Source organism: Lagopus muta, chromosome 3 (assembly GCF_023343835.1).
Source record: "Lagopus muta isolate bLagMut1 chromosome 3, bLagMut1 primary, whole genome shotgun sequence".
NCBI classification, from domain to species: domain Eukaryota; kingdom Metazoa; phylum Chordata; class Aves; order Galliformes; family Phasianidae; genus Lagopus; species Lagopus muta.
This window is the reverse complement of record NC_064435.1, coordinates 91,443,197-91,464,084: the sequence shown is the minus strand read 5'-3', so window position 1 is coordinate 91,464,084 and position 20,888 is coordinate 91,443,197. Positions and strand designations below refer to the sequence as shown.

At 37.8% G+C, this 20,888-nt stretch overlaps 1 protein-coding gene across 3 annotated transcripts in view; it reads left to right on the top strand.

Annotated features, from left to right (window-relative positions):
• Positions 1–20,888, top strand: part of NFX1 (nuclear transcription factor, X-box binding 1) — a 71,002-nt gene that overhangs the window by 15,551 nt on the left and 34,563 nt on the right. For all 3 annotated transcript variants that reach the window (XM_048940708.1, XM_048940706.1, XM_048940709.1), the window contains 7 exons: positions 1,746–1,907; positions 7,100–7,177; positions 9,057–9,162; positions 17,621–17,692; positions 18,802–18,941; positions 19,937–20,036; positions 20,144–20,361. In XM_048940708.1, coding sequence (XP_048796665.1) covers positions 1,746–1,907; positions 7,100–7,177; positions 9,057–9,162; positions 17,621–17,692; positions 18,802–18,941; positions 19,937–20,036; positions 20,144–20,361 — 876 coding nt within the window. The remainder of the gene's footprint in view (positions 1–1,745; positions 1,908–7,099; positions 7,178–9,056; positions 9,163–17,620; positions 17,693–18,801; positions 18,942–19,936; positions 20,037–20,143; positions 20,362–20,888) is intronic.

Genomic DNA, 20,888 nt, shown 5'->3' with positions numbered 1-20,888 from the left:
ATCAGGTGTCATGTTTAAAAAAAAAAAAGTACAAGAAAGGATTCTGAACATTTTTGAGTCTTGAGAGGAGCAGTCCTGAAATTCATTTTTTGCATAATAATTTGTCTTATGTTTTATGTAAGAGCAGGAGCATCTGAGGACGACTGCGTTCTGTTCATAACTTTTTTTCTTGCTGTATTTATTTGGAATGGTAGTATGAAAAGCTAATTAGAAATAGAGAATGTGTCTGACTATTTTCTTGTTGTTTGAGAGCAGAATCATGTGCAGTTGATAGTGGGAAGTGCACTCTTACATTTTTGCTCCCTAATTGAATTTTGTGCCATCTCAAATGGTTAGGAACTTAAAAGATGAAGTGTAAGGTAACTCCAGTAAGAGGCTCTCATCCTTTGAGAGATGCTCAAAAATCAGAAGCTTCCTTGATCCTTTGTAACTCTGCGGGAGCCTGATGATCTACTTGAATCATAAAATTGAAGATGTCTCAGTCTTTCTCCTGGCCTTATTCTTAAATGAAAAACATACTATGTAATAACCAGAAAAAGGCAGTGGTCTTCTACTGAAAGTTTAAGGATCTTTCCACAATTGCAGCATTTCTTTGCTTGCCTGAATTGGGAGCTGTTTTGGAAAACACTATATACTGCCACTGTTCTTAGGGACAGTCTTTCTAGCTGTTTAAAGGACAGCCATCCTGTCTGTGGACAATATAGTTTTGCTCTCACAGAGGTAAGTTAGGAAGTAGGTTTTGGTAAGGAGGTTTTCTTTACAGCAGCTAAAATTCATAGGGTACTGAATATGGAAATGTCTGTTAATTCTAAATCTTGTGGTGCTTGATACAGGATGGCTAGAAGAGATGCTTGAAAGAATATATCCTATTAAGGATGGCAAACACTCCTAGTGATTGCAAGTTTCCAGAAATCCATAGCTGTGCTATCAGTTCTGCGGTACAAAACACTTCTGAATTTCTAGTCATTTTTCTTATGTCAGTTTCATTTTTCTTCTTTGTTGTGGGTTCTAACTTCCCTCGTATTGGTACTATGTAAACAATACATAATTGAAATTCTGCGAACATATGCCACATTTTTCATAAGTATGTGGTAGCCTCATCTTGATAGGAGTGTTAATCTGGCAGAATTGAGTTAAGCAAATACAATAAAGTTACAACTCATCTAAGTTTCAGGCTTTCATCTTTCATTTAGAAATCTTGCTTTATTTTTAAAATGCTTTTTCATGTTCTTTCGTTTGGCTCTAAGAGCCTCATATTTCGGCCATTGTCTTCCAGCAGTTCCACCCCTAAAGTGATTTATGAAGGTTTCTGTAATGTTACTTCCAGTATTAGTTGTGTAGTCTTCCAGAGAGGTTGATAATTTAATTTTGAGACTTCTGTAGTTCATAAGCTCCAAGATTTTTGTTGTAAACTTTATATGAAATTAGACTTTCTATATAAAGTGTGTAAAATACTTCTTGCAAGTTTAAGACTATTATTATTATTTTTTTTTTTTTGTAAGATCACAACACAATTGTTGTGATTCATTTCATCAGCAAGAATTACTGTTACCAGTGCTGTGGGAGTCTCGTACTACCTTTCCCTGCTCTAAGCTAGAGAAATCAAGTGTATTCCAGAAGTAAGCTATTACCTTACTTATAGCCACAAAGGAAAAAGAAGTTATGTTAATATTTACATAAAGTCTTGGAATTTTATTTCTCAGATAACTGAAGCTTTGTATGCAAGTAACATATTTTATTTGCAGGGTCTTTGATTGAGCAGCTGACAACAGAGAAGTATGAATGTATGGTATGTTGTGAGGTCGTCCGAATAGTAGCACCTGTGTGGAGCTGCCAGAATTGCTACCATGTATTTCACCTGAATTGTATTAAGAAGTGGGCAAGATCACCAGCTTCTCAAGCTGAAGGTAGGTGTTCTCTGTGCACGTTTTCTCTCAAATATGTATAATAGTAAAATTTGTTTTCTATATGTAGAACTGGTTCAAAATGTTTCCTGATCAAGGTAACTAGTAAGCAGAAAACAAAGCAAGTTTTAAATTAGAAATGTTTTTCAGGGTTTTTTGGATGCTTCATATAATCCTCTTGGCTATTTTCTTTCTAGTACTCTGACTAAAGCTTATTTCTAGGTTTGGATACATGAATGAATGATACTCAATGAAATCAGTGCATCTAGATGCAAAACTGGCTGCTTTCCTACACACAAAGAAATCCCTTTCTCTTATCCTTTCTCTTATCAGCTTATTGCTTGATCAGTGCACTAACTGTGCAAAGGAGGTTTTCCTTGTTTCTCAAGATAGTGACTTTGGGTGCTTTGAATACTGTCAGCATTTCAGTTGATCCTATTGTTTAGCCATCTGCTTTTCTTTTAAGAATTTGTGAAGTATGTATGTCACTGGATCTTGTGTGTGAGAGAACTAGAGGTAATCACAAACAGACATGGTTAAAGATATGGTGTCAGTAGAACAGACTCTATAGCTGCAGTAAGGATTGATGCTGTACTCTCAGGATTAAGAATTTTTACTTGTGTTCATGAAGAAGAATTTTGCTTCAGAGTATAGTTTCTTTATAGTAGGCTACTTCAGTATAGATTCTACTTTTCAAGCTTTGTATGATGTTGATGAATTCAACAGAATTCCAGCAATAATTATTCTGTATCATAAGAGAAATAGGACAGTCATCTACTTACCTCAACAGTATGGTGTTTTTGTAGAAGAAGGAAACTGGTGTTTTTGTGGTGGTGATTTATTTTGAATGTGCAGAACTAAGTAGAAATTCTAGGATGGGTCATCTAATATCAGCACCTGAACTTTGGAGCTGCTCCACTGCATGTCTGGCTTAGTGAGAATCTTTATTTCATGAACATCAATATTGAGTGTTCTTTCCTCAGTGTTTTTGAAGCAACCAAATGTTTCAGTGAAAGTGTCCCTCCGTTTGGGGTTTTACAGCATCTGTCATTCTTGTAAAGCATAATGGGAGATTGAAAGTGCCAAGTATGTGTGCATAATTTCTCAGTTTGTTTTTTTTTTTTTTGGTGGTCATGGCATTGTAGAATATCTGAGAGAAATTCAGAGTGCTTGGGCAACCATATTTGCTGGGATATCTTCTCACTTAATTCAGTCTTCCCGATCAAGAGTAATGGGTATTTCTATTCTTAAAGACTTTCTCAGATATGTCTTATTGAGGATGTCTTCCTTCAGAGACTGATTTTCTTTGCCTTTTTTTGCTGTCAGGATCGCCTGAAAAATAAAACACAGTATTGCAAAGCCATGTCTAAGAATCTGAATGTGTACATACAGTACATTACTGTAGACTTGGTCTATTTTCGTTAGACTTGTTGACATCCAGTGTTCAGTATTATTACAGTCAGCAGTGCTCAGACCTAGGTAATAGATGTCCTTTATTTTATTTTTATCCTGGTCAATAGGAGGAAAAGGAGCTTTGCTATGCAGCAGTTTGTCAATACGTGGAGAAAAAAAAAATTCTTATAAGGAGGAGCCTAATGTTCTCCTCAGCAAGTTTTACTCCATGAATTACATTTGGTGGAATGTGACCCTTAGGTGCTTCTCAGCTTAAGTCAATCTGAATAGAAATATCTGTATTGCACCCTAGATGTTTTACAGCAATTTTTTCTTCATAAACATACTTAATGTTGCCCTCTTCTGCTTCTTTTGCAAACTGATTCTTTGAAGGTATATGGTGTGCGTCCTCATAGTGACAGAACAAGAGTTCAATCCACGTGCTCCCTTTGCAGATCAGATATTTACTTCTCTTGATATTTTCAATTTGTCTGGAAAGATGGGAGAGACTTGAGTTGCTAGAACTGTGTCTTTCTATTCTGCTCCCCCTGCTGCCTTCTACTTCCAGATGAGGTTGTGGTCTGTACCGAACCAAAGATAGCTCCTAAGGTAGCTTCTGAGTTTCAGTGGATCTACTTGCCTTTTTTTTCTCGTTTTGTAAGCTGTGCTGTTCGTGAGCCAAAGCTAATCTGCGTGCATTAGGTATTACACATTTTGTTACTTTCTGCTTTTGCAACTAGGATGAAAACTTTTGATGATATCTAGCTGAGAGGTTAAGGTGAGTATTTTCTGATACAGATTACTGTATAATATTGACCTTTCAGAAATGGTAAAATGAAACTACCTATCTTGACTCTAGTATGTTCTACAGTTCAAGAGACTGAAATGTTCTTTTTGATGTCTCTTGACATATGTAACGTTGTGTGCACATTAAAATTTCCTGCTCTGTTGCTGCCTTGGGAAATACTTTTTTTTAGCATTCATTCTTTATTCCAGAAGATATTTTTTGTTCATTGCTTATGTAATCCCCTGTGACTCATCTAGATAAGCATGTAAGAAAGAAAGAGTTGCATGTTTGAAACTGCACTTAAAGATCCCTGGTTTCAATACATGTATTCCTAGCTCTTCCTACTCGAGATTCTTTTGAGCCTCTTTCATCCTTTAGGATTCTGGAAAATGAGGAGGCACTTCACTGTGCTTTTACAACCACAACCATGCAGTGGAAGTGGGCAGGATCTGGGCATACCACCACAAACAAAAATTTTGTCTGAAAATGCTATGAATAGGGCTGCTGACAATATTTACTGACATTTTTCCATATTTTCATATTGACAGATAGAGATTTTTTTCTTATCTCAGGTGAAGGAGAGGATGACAAATAATAAAATACTTGTCTATTAAAAGGCAGAGATCTGTGTGTATTTCATGTAGACCGTTGCTTTCTGGTGCGGCCAGTTGGAATTTTGCCTCCTCCTACTTTTCTTTCTTGTGAGAATGGAGCATTAGTTCTGTATGATCATCTTCATTCTTCATTTCTTTAGGAAGCAGGATTTATGAAGAGAGGTAACAGGAAAGTGGATACTAGAAGTCATTATTCTATCCTAGTGTAATTACACTGGAATCCAGTGAGAAAACCTTAACAATCTTGAGTTTTTGGAAGAAGCAACCATGTATGTTCCTTGAGGCATCTTAGAAGACTGTTTTCTTTGTTAAGGGACCTGATTTACAAGGTCGACAAATATGCTGTTAGAGAAGCAGTTACTTGTACAGCTTGCTCATCCCTCATCCAGGAGAGATTGCTGAGCGAGGCTTTCTGTCAGCCTCCTGGAGCTTTCATAGGCTTGCCTTCACAGCTTTTGAAAGAAATAACATGAAATAACAATGAAAAATGGAAATTGTTAATGTAATAGTGTGCAGTACAAAGTAATAGTATATGGAGTCCCTTAGGGTTTAGTATGTTAGCTTATGTAGGAGCAGCCAGATAAGGTGCTCACATCTTTTAATCCACTGCTCCCAATTTTTACCAGCAGCTTTTAACATCTCTCTGAGATGTTTCAATGTATTGTTAAATAAAAAAATCTTCATCAGGAAACAGAAGTTTGTCTACAACATGAACGTGAAAGTATGCTCATACATCATCTGAACAAATTGGTGAAGAGAGACAGCGAGGTCTGATCAGCTTATATATCAGCTTATATATTGAGGTACATACATAGAACCTTTGTTCAAAAGTTCTTTCGTACAAGATCACCCACAGGACATGGTTTAGTGATGGTAATGCATCAGGTTCATGTCTGGGCTGGATGATCTTGGAGGTCTTTTCCAACCTAAGTGATTCTAGGAGGTCTGCTTTGGAAGCAATGCTTCCTATTTTATTATGTTGGCCTATAATATCAGAAGTGGGTGTTGATAGGATGGCAGTAGGGTTAATCTTTGCATTTTGTTGCTGTGCAGCAGATGGCAGTGAGGGGCAGTCTGACATAGAAGTGCATATGAAGCAAAGACAGGGAATTGAATTCCACCATTTAGAAAAATTGCACCCTCTGACATTCATCAATGCTTGCTGAATGAATATGGAGACTAAAGAGTGGATGTAAGCACAGTAAGGCAGTGGGTAGTGTGTTTCAGCAGTAGTGACAGTAGGTCATCTCCACTGGTCCAGCTTAACAAGTATAGCATACAGGCTCTTGTTTATCTTGTTAATCCTGGCAAAAACACATAGCTTGTGATGGTGACAGTGTTAAAAAGGTGTTTTGTAGCTGATAATTCACTCTATCAAACAATGTTAGTGCGTTCTTTGTAGTAGTTTTCATGCAAATGAACAAGAGTGTAAGGATAAGTGATAGTAGTCATGGCTGTTTGAAACCAGTTGCAGATCACCCAAGAAAGTTAGAGGTCCCAGTCTGATAATAAAGAAGGAATCAGTTTCCCCTTTCTGAGGATCAGGGCTTGCTGAACACTGTAGAGGAGGTTGATCTCCAAGTAGAGCTACTTCCCTTGCAGGTGCCAGCTCTTAAATGAGGTGAGGGAGGAGTGGAGCCAGGGTCCGTCCCTTCCAATAGCACAGATGAATTGTTTCCACCTGTGCTCCCAAGGCTGGCTGTGCCCATCACCACGTGCTCAGTCACAGGTTCAGGCTGCACCTAGCAGTTCCCTATACAAGAGGCATTGCTTTCAGAGTGACCTGCATATCTTCCTATCCAGACATTGGTACACATCTTTATGAATGTATCTTTCCTCACACTGCAGTTTGTATTTTCATCAATGTTTCTTTCCTTCCGTCACCATCCTTCATTACTGCCAAACAACAAGCTTCTGAAACACACAAGTGTGTTTAATTAAATCTAAAGAAGTATGTACTATAATATGCCAACTTAAAAAAGTAGTGTCCTTGTTAATAGCTAGGCATAGTGACTACTTAAATAAAGCAAATTATTGTGATTTATATCACTCTAATTTTTTCATGTGGTGAAGCAGTACTAAACTGGTCTTCTGTAAGGCATGTAAAGTCCTAACTGTGACTGTCCATATTCTGTAAAGTAGGTTTTTCTTCTTATAACAGTATATATTGATAGAAAAAATAGAATTTAAAAAATTTGTTCTTGCTTCTTTGTGAAGCAGGAGTCCTTTCAGCTCAAATGAAGTACTATTGCTGTGTTTAACTCGATATCATAGATATTTTTATTAACCTGTTTTCTCAGCTCTTACTCTCAAAAACAGGTTTTTTTACCTGTTTTCTAGCTCTTATAGATTCACAAGTTAGGTCTCTTAATTACTTCATATGCTTTTTTTTTTATCTACAGATAGTAACAGTGGTTGGAGATGTCCAGCTTGTCAGAATGCTTCTACACAAGTTCCTAAAACTTACACTTGTTTCTGTGGTGAGTTTCTTGATTGCTTTTGCAAAGAACAAGTTGTGTCCTTTTGATTCTTTGTTTTTATTTGTTATTTAAATCCTGACACTGTTGCATCTTTGCCTACATCCTTGAAATTTAACTTTGCTTAATACTATTGATACGGGAAGGCTGCTGCACAAAGAATTATGTCTGTATCTGTTGCTTAAAAGATCCAAACTAAAGAAGGAGAGAACCATGTTTCCATGTAGTTATATAAAAATGCCTGCTAGAATTGGGCTTTCAACCTGAAAGCTTTCTTTCTGTAGGTTTGAAATAACTTGTGTCTCATTTCTGTGGCACAACACACCAGAATAATACACAGTTCAAACTGATGTTACTATAAGAATACAAATTGACTACGTGAACTTGTAATAATTACTTAGCAAGTTTGTCATTTGTGTTGATCAAAGACACGTACAGATTTAATAGAAAAGAGTACTGGGACTATGCAGTTTTATGTAGATACGTGTTTAATATTTTCAATTAACGTGTCACTGATAATTTTCAAACTACTTCCTACCAAGTAGGCCTCTTTGAGGTAAGCCAGTAACTGGGAGTTAATGAACTTGCCCTTAAGAAACTAAGCCTATGCTGTAATAGGTAACAGTTTCATCTACTGTTCTCCTTATCTGAACGCTTCAGTGTGTCAATTAAGAGCAGTGTAACTACAGGTAAAATACTTCCAGTAATTGTATGACAGTTGTTTGAAATGTGTGAAATCCTACAGGTGTAGCTAGAATGCAAGTTTTTGGTTTTTTTTTCCAAATGAAAATTATAATATAGACCATCCATCTAAATTTGTGTTGAGTGTAGTCTGACTTACTGATTTTTGGGTTTTTTGTTCCCTTGATTGCGTGGAGAAATTCCTAGCTTACTTTTCTTTTGAATCTTCTAATTGTCAGGTTTTTTTTCTCTGGAAGAATGCCCAGGTGAATTAAGCAATCCATATTGTTTATTCAGTTTTCCTAAGTTTCTAATTACACTGCAAATGAAGATGTAATAAATGAGATGAAGTAATTTGTGACTGAAATTTTGTTTTTACTTGTTACGACGCCAATTTGTAATACTAGCTCAAGTTGCTTCTCTTACAGAAAGACAAATACATTTGTCAGGGTTAAAGTTAATTACAGTGGTAGTTAATCACACAAATGTATTTGTGTGATTGTTGTTAGATACAAGATTTGCTAAGAATGCATCACGTGAATTAAAATGTAGTTTCAATAGTCATCTGAAAAAAAAAACAGGAATAACTTGAGGATAACTTAAAGGATATATCACTCCTTCTTCAGAACTTCCTGCTGCATTCATCAAAATGTCGACGTGTAGTGCTTAAGTTTGTGTAGAGTCAGATTCTCTTTAGAGAAGTGACTCGTAATTTGCATAGTCATTTCATGCATTCCCCATTTCCTTAGTAGCTAGATCTTATTGACAGTGGTATCTTTATTTTTCTGTGTTGAGACAGCAAGGCAACTACATTCTTAAGTTCTCCTGTGTACTAACAGACTTATGAACTAAAGGAAGATTTTCATTTCTTTGCGTTTCATTTTATTAGTCTAATTTAAAGTAAAATATCTGCTAATTAAGGGTCTGCCAAGAGCATAGACGAAAATAATCTGAAGCTTGTTAATCCAGTGGAATTTACTTTAAATGATGTTAAGTACTCATCAGCAATAAAAGTTGGAAAAAGAAAAAAAGCATAACATCTCATGTTTTTTTTTTTTTTTTTACCCCCCACCCCCCAAAGAAAGCCTTTTTTTAATCAGTGTTGACAATGAAGCTACTTGTTTCTGGTCTGATATTTCTCCCAGGTTCAGTGTTGCACTCAAGTCAGTAAACATGTTTTTGGCTTTGACCTTTTCTTTAGGTAAGGTACACAATCCAGAATGGAATAGAAATGAAATTCCACATAGCTGTGGGGAACTCTGTGGAAAGAAGAGGCAGTGTTTGGATTGTCCACATCTATGTAATATGTAAGTAATTGTAATGTGAACATATTGAGAATTTATTTTGCAGAAAGTGAAGGTAAGAACTTGGAGAAGAAAGATATGCCTGCTGTGAGTGAAGGTCAGGTTTGAGACCATGTAAGGAACCTGAAGGTGCACCAATCTGTGGGACCCAAAGAGATCCATCCAAGGGTTCTGAGGGAACTGGCAGGTGAAGTTGCCAAGCCACACTACCTGTCATGTTTGAAAGGTTGTGGCAGTCTGATGAAGTTTTCTGATTGAAAAAGGGGAGAGAAGCAAAGGTTATTTGTATGTGTAAAGTGAGTTCACAGCAGAGGAGGGGCAGGAGGTCAGCTCCAATAGTTATAGCAGCATTTCCATATTACAGGAACTGAACCTACAGCTTAACTTGTTTCAAGAGCTATTGTTCTAGTCAAGAAAATAGTGAAATAAAGTAAATTAAATGTGTATCCAGTAGTCAACAGAAATTTTAGATGCTTTGTTTTCTGTAGAAACAATCGTGTATCTCGATCTGCCAGCAGTGGTTCTTGTTTCGACTGGAGGTCCATTTAATTCTATTGTTTTTCTTTTCTTTACCTTGCAAATTATTGAGGTTAAGAAGGCATTTCATGTATTTAACTATTTGTTCAGACCGCCAGACTTCTGAAACGTAATCCTTGTGGAGATCTTAATCATTCTCTGTATCTTGAATTAGTTTGTTTTGACACAATTCACAGAATCACCAAGGTTGAAAAAGACCTTCAAGATCATCCAGTCCAACCATCCATTTATCACCAACAATACTCACTAAACCATGTCCCTCAACACAAAATCCAAACGTGACAGTTGATATGTCATATTTCAGTGAAGAGAGGCAAAAAGAGGAGTTTGATTTTCAGTTTTGGCTGTATTACTTGGATCTTTTTTGGTAGTACAGAGATAATATTATATCTGTAAAGTTAACTGAGTTAGGCCAGTTTTTTATTGTATAAAAGTGAGTGATACATTCTTCTGCTTTTTTGTATTCTGTTTTGAGAAATTTTTCATGGTCAGAAGCAATTTTTTTCTACTTCTGGTATATAATCAAAAGCTTTTCAGTCTTTTTAACATTGAGATCTTACAATTTCTCCAAAGTTTTCTAAAAATCAGAACTTTAATAGAACTTTTTATTTCACATGCACTGTTACGAATAGCCATTTCAGTCTTGAATGATTCAATCAATTGAATGATTGAATCATTCAATCTGGAATGAAATAATGTTTCTTTATTGTTTAATACTTCTTTCCCATATGGAGAATATTATAGTAGGACTCTTCAGACTGTTATTTCAGTGATAGTGCTGCTTTTGTAGTTCAGGATCATACTAGATGTTCTTCACTGTGGTTTGCAGGGTAGGGTTTGAAGTGGTGGTGATCGAAACACAGCTCAGTTTTCAGACTAGACTTGATCCAGCTAATACTCTGATTCAGTGAAATACTGATTCTCTTGCAGAATCCTGATCTATCTCAGGAGAGGTGTGAGTCTGTGGAGGACCTTTATTACTGGTCTGCAAGAAGTAGATGCCTTAAGTCCTTTGAGAACATCCAGACTGCAGTTGCTGACTTTCGAACTTTCTACAGTGCTTAGAAGAAACAGATGTTGTTTTTCTCTTCTTTCCTGTCGCAGTCTGCATTAGTTGTTCATTTTCTTGTCTGGGAAGTTTTTGATCAATGGCAATAGTTTTGTGTCTCTGCAAGCTGTGTATTTATACTCCGTGGCATTCTGATCTGCGTCAAGAGCTGTGAAGGTACCTTTTAAAGTCCTGATTTGCTCCCAGTTTCAGATGTTATCGTTCAGCTTGTTCCACATGAGTAAAGCCATGCTGAGATTATCCAGTCCCTGGAGGTATGGAAATGACCAAAGGTGCAAAGAATGTGCTTTGTTCTTTATCTCTTACTGCAAATGCTGTTATGTGGAATGGATGCTTTTTGTCTTTTGGGCAGCTATCTGGCTTGTGATTATAGTCTGTAGAGGCACTTTTAGCTTCAGTGCAACGCGTGGAACTAAACTTTACAACTCATATAAGGTTATAAAGCAGGTATGTTAATTACAGTGCTGAGAAGCACTGGGGATGTTTCTACTATCAGCACTTCAAATATTACATGATTCAAAGTCCATTATATTACCAAAGATAGTACATATTCATCAATTACGCATGAGACAATTAACATATACAGGCCTATGTCAGGTTGTGATTTATGAAGGCTCCTAGTCTTCTGTTCTGTGGTCTCCTCCACCATCTAGTGTCCTTTCAGCATTATGACAGTCCAACCACCAGTCTTTTACTTCATCCAAGGATCTTCCTCACTTGTACTCTAGATGGACTTTCTTCGACACATGCTCTGTAGGAGAATGCCTATTGTAAGTAGTGTATGGGTACTGAAATCATAACAGTTGTTCACTTGGCACTTGCTCATTACTTCTGGACATCTGCTTGTCCTTGGATAGAGATAAGATTGGCAGCCTGTCTTTTGATTATGTACACTGGGGTGTAGAAGATCAGGAGGAAAGCAGAGTGTATCTTGACGTAATCCTAGAGAGAGACAATTTGGCCTTGTGTGGAGGCCCTGGCTTTCATTATTGTGTTTCAGCATCTAAAAACTCTTTCTATGAGGGTCTCTTACCAAAACAAAGTAGCTTTCCAACATATTATCCAGTCTATAATACTACATCTGTACTGTTCACAACATCTGACAACAGTTTTGCAAGCAAGAATTAATCACATAATACGACAATTCATTCTAATACTATAAAGTATTTCTAAAATAGGCTACTAAAGTATATGGTATTTCTATGTTTTTTCAAGTCAGCTACTTCTAAAAACAAGTTACAAAATATATTGTGCTCTACTTCTTCAAATTAAGTATTTGAAACTATCATAGACTCACAGAATGGTCTGGGTTGAAAAGGACCTCAATGATCATCTAGTATCAACCCCCTGCCATAGGTAGGGTCACCAACCAGCAGATCAGGCTGCCCAGAGCCACATCCAGCCTGGCCTTGAATGCCTGCAGGGATGGGGCATCCACAGCCTCCTTGGGCAACCTGTTCCAGTGCCTCACCACCCTCTGGGGGAAAAGCTTCCTTCTAATGTCCAACCTAAACCTCCTCTGTCCCAGTTTAAAACCAATCCCCTTGTCCTATCACCATCCACCCTCACAAACAGCCGTTCCCCCTCCTATTTCTACGCTCCCTTCAAGTACTGGAAGGCCACCATGAGGTCTCCCACAGCCTTCTCTTCTCCAAGCTAAACAAGCCCGGTTCCCTCAACCTTTCTTCATAACCTTTCTTTCTTCTGCTCCAGCCCTCAGTATATGTTGGACACTTCTTTTCATGTGGGAATTGTAGTGTGAATGAGGATGCACTCTACCACCATCTGCTTTATGAAAACAGGAAGAGAAACCTGGTTCCCTCTCACTGTTTCAGAGTGACTGAGTTAGAGGTGTGAAACTTTTATCATCTAAATGGATCGTTAGTAGTTCATCATTCTGTATCCTCCGCTTGAAGACTTCAGTGGATGTAGAGGTCTAGATCATGATCTATGTCCAGACGAGTTTTTCTCAAGAGGGTTCTCAAAGGTATACTTGTCGTCAGGGCCAGGAGGCAGTGTTGTTGTGCTTGCATGAGTTTAGGTGCTCTCAGAAAACTGTCTAGTATTTATTTAGATTGTGGGTTTGCTCCCACAGACTTCTGCAGGAAGTCAAGGTTTATGATGTTAGGTTTTTGGACCTTTGTACCACAAATGCCTTTCTGTTCAATGAGACCTTAAATGCTGTTTTGTTTTTTTTTTAAACCTGTTTTCATCTTACTGTCAAGACTTTCACCTTATATTCTAAAGTGAGGATCAGTTTGCAGGAGTAAACTATGCATGCTCTTCTCAAATTAAAAAGTGGTTGACTAACATAAACGATCTGTCCACCGTGAGTCTTTGATGTTCACAATATTGCCCCTTTTTTCCAGCATTTAATCCCATCTATTCTCTGAGCCTTTTTACAGTTAAGTACATGGTGCTACCATTTTAAGACCGTTTTAGAGTATTGCCTTCCAGTTGATCAGACCTGGGTTTTCAAAAACCACAGGTAGTCTATCAACACTGCAGTTAATCGATGAGACAATACCAGGATTTCCAGTGCAAACATCGTTCCCTCTTCTCCTCATATGTGACATCAGAGGAACATTATTGTCATAGCTTTGTAGTAGGATGTTTGTATTTCCTCTATCTGGCATATAGATGAGAGGTGCAGAGCACAGGAGGTGTTATAGTCTAGCCTTTGTAATGGTGATTTAAACTTAAGCCTCTTTGCAGCTACAGGAGGCTTTTGCAAATGCAGGCTCTCCTACTGGGGGCTTCAACCATCCTGACACCTGCTGGAAAAATAGCTGTGTGCTGCAGTCAATCCAGAAGGCTCCTGGAATGCACTGAGCTTAACTTTTTAAGTAATAGATAGCCCTATGAGGAATCCCCTCTTGCATCCCCCTCTGCAGTACTGGACCTGTTGCTCACCAATGCAAGTAAACTGATTCGTGATGTCAGGATTGGAGGCTGCCTGGGCTGTAGTGGCCATGCGGGGATGGAGTTCACCCTCTTGATGGATAACAGACAAAATCAGAATGCTAAGTTTCAGGAAAGCCGCGTTCCAGCTCTTCAGGGACTTAGTCAACAAAACTCCCTGGAAACTATCCTCAAAGACAGGGAAGCAGAGCAGAGCTAGCAGATCTTTTTTAAGGAAGCTTTCCTTAGGGAGCAAGAGGTCTCCTTCCTCAGACATAGGAAGTCAGAAAGGCAAGAGACTGGCATGGCTGAACTAGGACCTGCTGGTCAAACTATAGAGCAAGAAGGAAGTGCATAGGCAGTGAAAACCAGGTGCACTGGTAGGAGTATAGGGATGCTACTTAGCTGTGCAGGAATGGATCAGGAAGGCTGGACTTGGCAAGGAGTGCAAAGAGGAAGAAAGGCTTTTACAAGTATGTAAACCAGAAAAGGAATGTTCAGGAGGGTGTAGCTCCCTAGTGAGCAGTACAGGCAAACTGATGACAACGGACAAGAAGACTGAGGTACTCAGCAACTTTTTTGTCTCAGTCTTCACTGGCAGTTGTTTTCCATAAATACTTTGAGTGAACAGGATGGAAGATAGCAACTGGTGGAACAAAATCAGGTTCATGATCCCTTGAAGAAACTGAACATCCATAAGTACATGGACAAGATGCATCCCAGAGTCCTGAGGAAGTTGACTGATGAAGTGACTAAGCCACTCTTGATGATATTTGAATGGTCATGGCAGTGGGGTGAAGCCCCTGGTGACTGGAAAAAAGGCAGTGTAGCAGACATTTTTAAGAATGGTAGAAAGGACAACCCAGTTGAGACAAGAAGTGAGGTAAGTCTGATGGGCTCATCGAGGAAGATCATGGAGTGCATCCTTCTAGAAACTGTGCTAAGGCACGTGGAAGGTAGGGAGGTGATAAGAGACAACCAATGTGGCTTCACCAAGGGCAAGTCCTTCCTGACCAAGCTGGTGGCCTTCTATGATGGCATAATTGTGTTGATGGACAAAGAGCCACTGATGGCACCTGTCTGGACTTCAGTAAGGCTTTTGAAATAGTCTGTCACAACATCCTTCTTTCTAAATTGCGAAGATTTGGATTTGATGGATGGACATTTCAGTGGATATGGAACTGATTGTGAGATCTAACCCAGTAAGTGATGGTGAATGTCCAGATAGTCAGTGTCCAGATTTACGTGGCTTAATGTCCAGATGGAGAACAGTAACAAGTAGAGTCCCTCAAAGGTCAATACTGGGAATGATGCTCTTTAATATCTTCATCAGTGGGATTGATTTTGCAGATGACACCAAGCTGTCTGGTGAGCTTGAGAGACCTAGGCAGTTTCAAGCAGTGGACCCAGGAGAACCTCACAGGTTTCAATAAATCCAAGGGCCTTGCACCTGGGTTGTGGCAGCCCCTCCACTATCAATATAAGGTGTGAAAGAGTAGAACACAGCCCTGCTGAAAAGGACTTTTGAATACAGGTGAATGGCAAGCTGGACATGATAAGTTGATAGTAAGTTATTTTATGTCTTCAATATAAATGTATAAGTCTGTGTAGGACTGCCCTGGGTTCTTCCCGAATCTCGTCAAGGATACTTTTAGTTCCCAGGATGGCAGTTTTTCCCATTATAACCTGTACACATCTTTCATGTTTTCTTTCAGCTGGAATCGGAAGTGTTTCCTTAGCTTTTGTGACCCTGGTGGTTTTGGATTTCAAGATTTGCCATCTCTTTTATTATTGTAAGGGATGTCTGAAATTTGTGCTCTTCTTTCAAAAGTTAGGTTATAGAGAGCATTTCTTCAGCCTACTTTTGTCTACAGCCAATTTATTCCAATCTGTTGATCCATTTGATAATTGCTTTGTATTGAAGTGCTATTTTGAATACTAATTCATATTATGGATTTTTTTTGGCTGCACATATGTTTGTTTGTTTTAATAGTTTACTGATTCCCAACCATGTATTTTCAATGCATGTTTTTTTGTTTTTTTGGTTTTTTTTAAGTGCAGTGGTGTAGGTGACATTGTTTGTGTTAATCTACTTTCCATAGTGTTATGGGCTTTTTATTTTCCTGTGCTATCACATTGGTTGAGCTTTAACTTTTGCCATGCTGTTAGCATTTCAGTATGCTACTGACAAAATTTAGTTGGATTGTTGCATAAATGTGGCGTTAAATAATCCATTTTGGTGAAAATGAGCGAGGCTAACTTACTGTGTTTTAATAATGAATCTGTGAGTAATATTTGCTTAGGTTATTGAAATAATTAGTATAAACAGCTCAGTGGGCATGCAAGCAGCTCCTCAAAATGAGAGTAATTTGCTTGTGTCAGCTGTGGCATGCTTTAGAAAATTAGTTCTCTTCACATTTAAATATGCTGAAAACTATTTTAGATTTTTAGGTTCTTCATCAGTCTAGCATCTAGCTTAAAATGAAATAAAATGTTCCAAATAATAAACGTAATGACAAACCTCAGCTTTTTTTTAAGAGTTAATCATCTGTGTAGACTTTGAAATTTCCCTGCCAACTGGCATTGTGCCGTGCCTTTTGAGGACACTTGAAAAAGTTCTTATAAAGGCAGTAACTGAAACTTCGTGCTCTGTTATTTAAACCTTACTGTCTGGTCTTTCCTGATAGGTCTTTGGCGCTGTAATCTTCACAACAGTTATGGAAAGTCCTTTTGGGCTGTATTATCAAATAAAACACTTCTAAGCAGATAGATATAGGTTATTTTTTCTTACGTCTAGCTGCACCTTTACTCCCAACCCTTCTAGTAGGTTAGTTCTCTGGAGCAGCACCAGCAATCATTTGTGAAAAAATCATCCATGCTAGTGACAAATAATGAAGTTTCAATAAAAGTAAGACTCTGAATGCACTGAACAGAACATAATACTGAGGTCTCAGCATCTGTTTTTGCATTCATTTTGTAATGCTGTAACGGAAATGTTGTCATAGCCTGAAGCAGAGATTGAGCACCTGATGGAAAGGCAGGGCCAACCCAGGAGAGCTCAGATGCATGCAATGCACTGAGTGACCTGAAGGAGTGGAGCCAGGATCCACTCCTTCCCAGACCTCATTCAAGGGTTGGCAGTGGAGACAAGGGTATCTCTCTGGAGATGTCTGTGTGTCTGGGAAACCTTGTACAGGCTTTCTGAAGGTAAGCAGCTGCTTTCTCTCTGGACTTACTGCTGTCACGTCTGAGCAGATCCTCACTTGGCTGCAGCCCGGGATCTTGCTGCTCTGCTGTCTTATTGCATTTTCTATTGTGTTTCAAACACATTAGTTAAGTGTATTTTTTATCTCTCTTTTAAAAACACCAAAATGTGGAGGCACTGTCTGTCTTTACTACAGCTTCTGCATAAACCAAATCATACTGTAGTTGCTTGCTAAATAAGAAGTGTGTGAGTGCATGCATCTTCAGTCCATCAATCCATGAAGAATTTTTATTTTTTAAGTTAGAAGAAACCGTAGCAGGGAAAATTTGGTGAGGGAACTTTTGCTGAGGGAAGTGAATGTGTTAATGATTTGTGCATGTAATATTTGAGTGTTACCCCAATGGGCACAGTTGAGCTGATGCAGGCCATCTGCTGAAATGCAGGATGTGAAATACATAACAGCGACATTATTGACTTGACAGCAACAGCAGTATGGAATATTTTGTTCAGCCTCACTGTCTGAAAACTTTTGAGACTGATGCAACTATAACCATTTCTAATATTTTTATATGATTTAAAATGATTTCTTATCCTGCAGGAGTAAACTATATGCATCCAGAGTTTTGAGAATGTACTGGTTCCTAAAACTTCTCTGTATTTTTGGGATAACTGTATTTTATTTCCCCAGGAGTGTAATAACTTTAGAGATTACTTTAAAATTTCATTTGCCTTTTTGTTTCATTTTTAAGCCTGTGTCATCCAGGACCTTGTCCTTCATGCCCAGCCTTTGTGACAAAAACATGTGAATGTGGACAAACAAGGTGAGAATATTTCTATTATGGAAACAAAAGTTTATGTAATAGTAGTGTTTCTTTTCTGAGCTATAATTAATGTTTATATAATTTTTGTTTATTCCAGTCTTGAAGGCTGTCTTTTTCTTGCGTGTCTGATGCATGTGTTGTCATTTTCAGCAGTGTGACTGTACTGCCCATGCTTTGTGATCTTTCATACTCCGTTGCTCTGAGAGGAAGTTATGACTGATTCTATGTAATAAAATATTTGACCATGTTCGTTTTCAGAATCAAAAGAAAAGAACATATTCAGTGTTAGCATTCCTATTCCTGTGTCCTATTTGCAGGTGGAGGCACTTAACCTTCAGGGGAAAACAGATAAATTGTAGATAACTGTATTTTATTTTACGTAAGATTGATTCATTGAATTGTAAGGAATAGTTAGTAAAAGAAGAGGCAATTCTGTTTTTCCCAAATGCATGCAAATTGCTGTTTGCTTTTTTTTTAATACTGCTGCATTTAACATTTAAAACATCATTCTAAGTAGCATTTTGTCATACGTGCTGTATCAGCATCCAAGATGCACCTCAAACTTCAAGTTATTTTCAAATTGCTATTTTGCACATCTCATAGTGGGTAAAGTCAGTTGTTGCAACTGTATAAAGACCAGGAAATTTTTGAGTTTTAGAGTCGGAATATTTTATAATAAATTGCAGTTTATGTTGGTTATATTCGCATGCATCCTAGGTAAAAGCAAACAAAAAAGCTTAAACTTGAATTCTTCTGCCTTTCCTCGATTAAGCAGCTACAATCTCTGAGAGATTTAAATTCAAGCTACACTGATGTGGGCGGAGGGGGGGGAGTATTCTTAGTTGTGAAAAATGTGGGCTGCATCACTATTAATACTCATATCACTGTCTTCATTGTACCCAGTGGACTTCAGATCATTTAAAGCTGTAGGAAAGATTTGTGTAATGGTGTAATGGAAATATCTGCTCTTGGCCCAATGCGTAGCCATACTTCAAGTTTCAAAATATGTCTTTTTTCCCCCATTTTGTTGACAGAAGTCTGTTATGCTTTTCAGTAAGTTCTCTGTGGATTTAAGGTAGCTGACAGAATGTGGTGTCATTCTTCTGCAGTCATTCAGTTCGCTGTGGCCAGTCAACAAAAATTCATTGTTCTAATGTATGTGGAAGTACTTTAAACTGTGGCAAGCACAGATGTACTCAGGTGTGCCATGCAGGAGAGTGTTTACCTTGCCAGCTAAAAGTACAGCAAGGTAAGTATCAGAATGCCTTACACTTTTCCTCCATGATATATGTATACTAGGAAAACAAGAGGTGGGGAGGAAGAGGACTTTGCCATGAGGCAGGGCTTTACTTTGAGTTAAGATCTGTTGCTAGAATATTTAAAGACTGGAAAATTAGAATTGCTATATATTAAAATAGGAATACAAACATGGCTAGAAGAATTCTGCTATGAGGTTTAGGATGCTGGAACACATGTTCCGTGAAGATGGGTAGAGCTAGTTACTTTAGGTTGAGAAGGCTTAGGAAGGACTGAGTCTTTCAGTAGCTTAACAGGAGATTATCAAGAAGATGGAGCCAGCCTGTGTATGTATGTTAAGAGGACAAGACAACAGGCTAAACTGAACTGGTTGTAACGAAAAACATTTTGTGTGTACGTGGGAACTTGGAGTTTTTTAGACCCAGCTGAGTAAAACAGTGAGTAATGTGATCTGATCTCATTGCTGGCTCAGCTTTGAGGGTTTGGATTAGCTGACTGTTTCAACCTGAATTGACCTATGATCCTACTTAAGATTACATCATTCCAAGACTTTAAACACTACGAAAAAAGAATAGAGACTGACAAATCACCTTTCAACGAAGTACTCATGAGTGCTGCTTAAAATTTTCTAAACTCAGTTGTGGAAAGGAAACTATATCATACTTGTTCCAGTATACTAAAGCAAATACAGTTTTCTAAATAAATAATTCAAAAAATATTTTCATTTTCTTGACATTTTTAGGTAATACTTCACTCGTAATGTATACTGCTTTAATATGAAGCTATAGATTCCCCTTTGGTTTTTGTCTCATCAAAACAAAATTGGTATTTCAGAATCTGTAGGATTGAGAAATCTCTGAATTAAATCTCATGTACTTAGGAAAAAAAAAAACTATTTTTTGCATCTCACAATTTTGCATTTGCTCTGTTGCTGTGTTTTGTCACTGATACTTTTATTGTTTTCTGTGTAACGTTGCTTTCTTTTAGTGTGTTACTGTGGGAAAAACTTCAAAGAAGTATTGTGTGGGACAAAGGAAGAATTTTATGATGGATTTGGGAGTTTCTCGTGTCAGAATACGTGTGGCAAGTAAGTTCACTGTAATTTAGGCTTCTGAAAAATGAGAGGTCATTTTGTTCATACTTAGTGGTCATGTCATTGTAATTCCCCTTTTTTTTTTGTTATTTTTTTCACAGAACATTAAACTGTGGGAGGCACAACTGCACGCAAGTATGCCATCCTCAACCTTGCCAACTCTGTCCACGACTTCCACAAGTAGTTTATCGCTGTCCCTGTGGTCAGACTCCTCTTAGCAAGTTACTGGAACTAGGATGTATTGAACGTAAAATATGCACTGATCCTATCCCATCATGTGGAAAAACGTGTGGCAAACCTCTTTCTTGTGGTAGCTATGGTAATGAGAACTTTCTGTATCAGAGTATCAAAAGAACATCTCACATTATTTTAAAAAAAAAACAACTTTCATGTCAAAGATATTTTGAAGGATTTGAGTATAAGTGCTACTGCAGAGCCTGTGAGGCTGTATTTGTTCAAAGGAATCGTCTACAATAGTGAGTTCTAAAATTTTGTTTCCATAGACTTTCATACTGGTGGAACTGTAGGAATTTCTTGCTGTTTGTGTCTCTTAAAAGCCTGCCTAGATCTTCATTGCTGATTTGAAGACTGGTGGAGATAAATGATTTCGCTTACAACATTTAGATGCTGTTATTAAGCACTCATTCACTGTGGCCACAAAGAGAAATGTGGCATTAGGCCATGCAGTGAAATGTGATGTTGGGCAGTTGAAAGGAAGAAGTTATTTACAGAACTAAATAGTCTCTTCAGTGATTGCATTAATTAAATAAAAGTATGTTTAACTGAGAGTTCAATTTTATAAAACTACATAATTAATCATAATTTCTTATACTTGAAATTCCACTG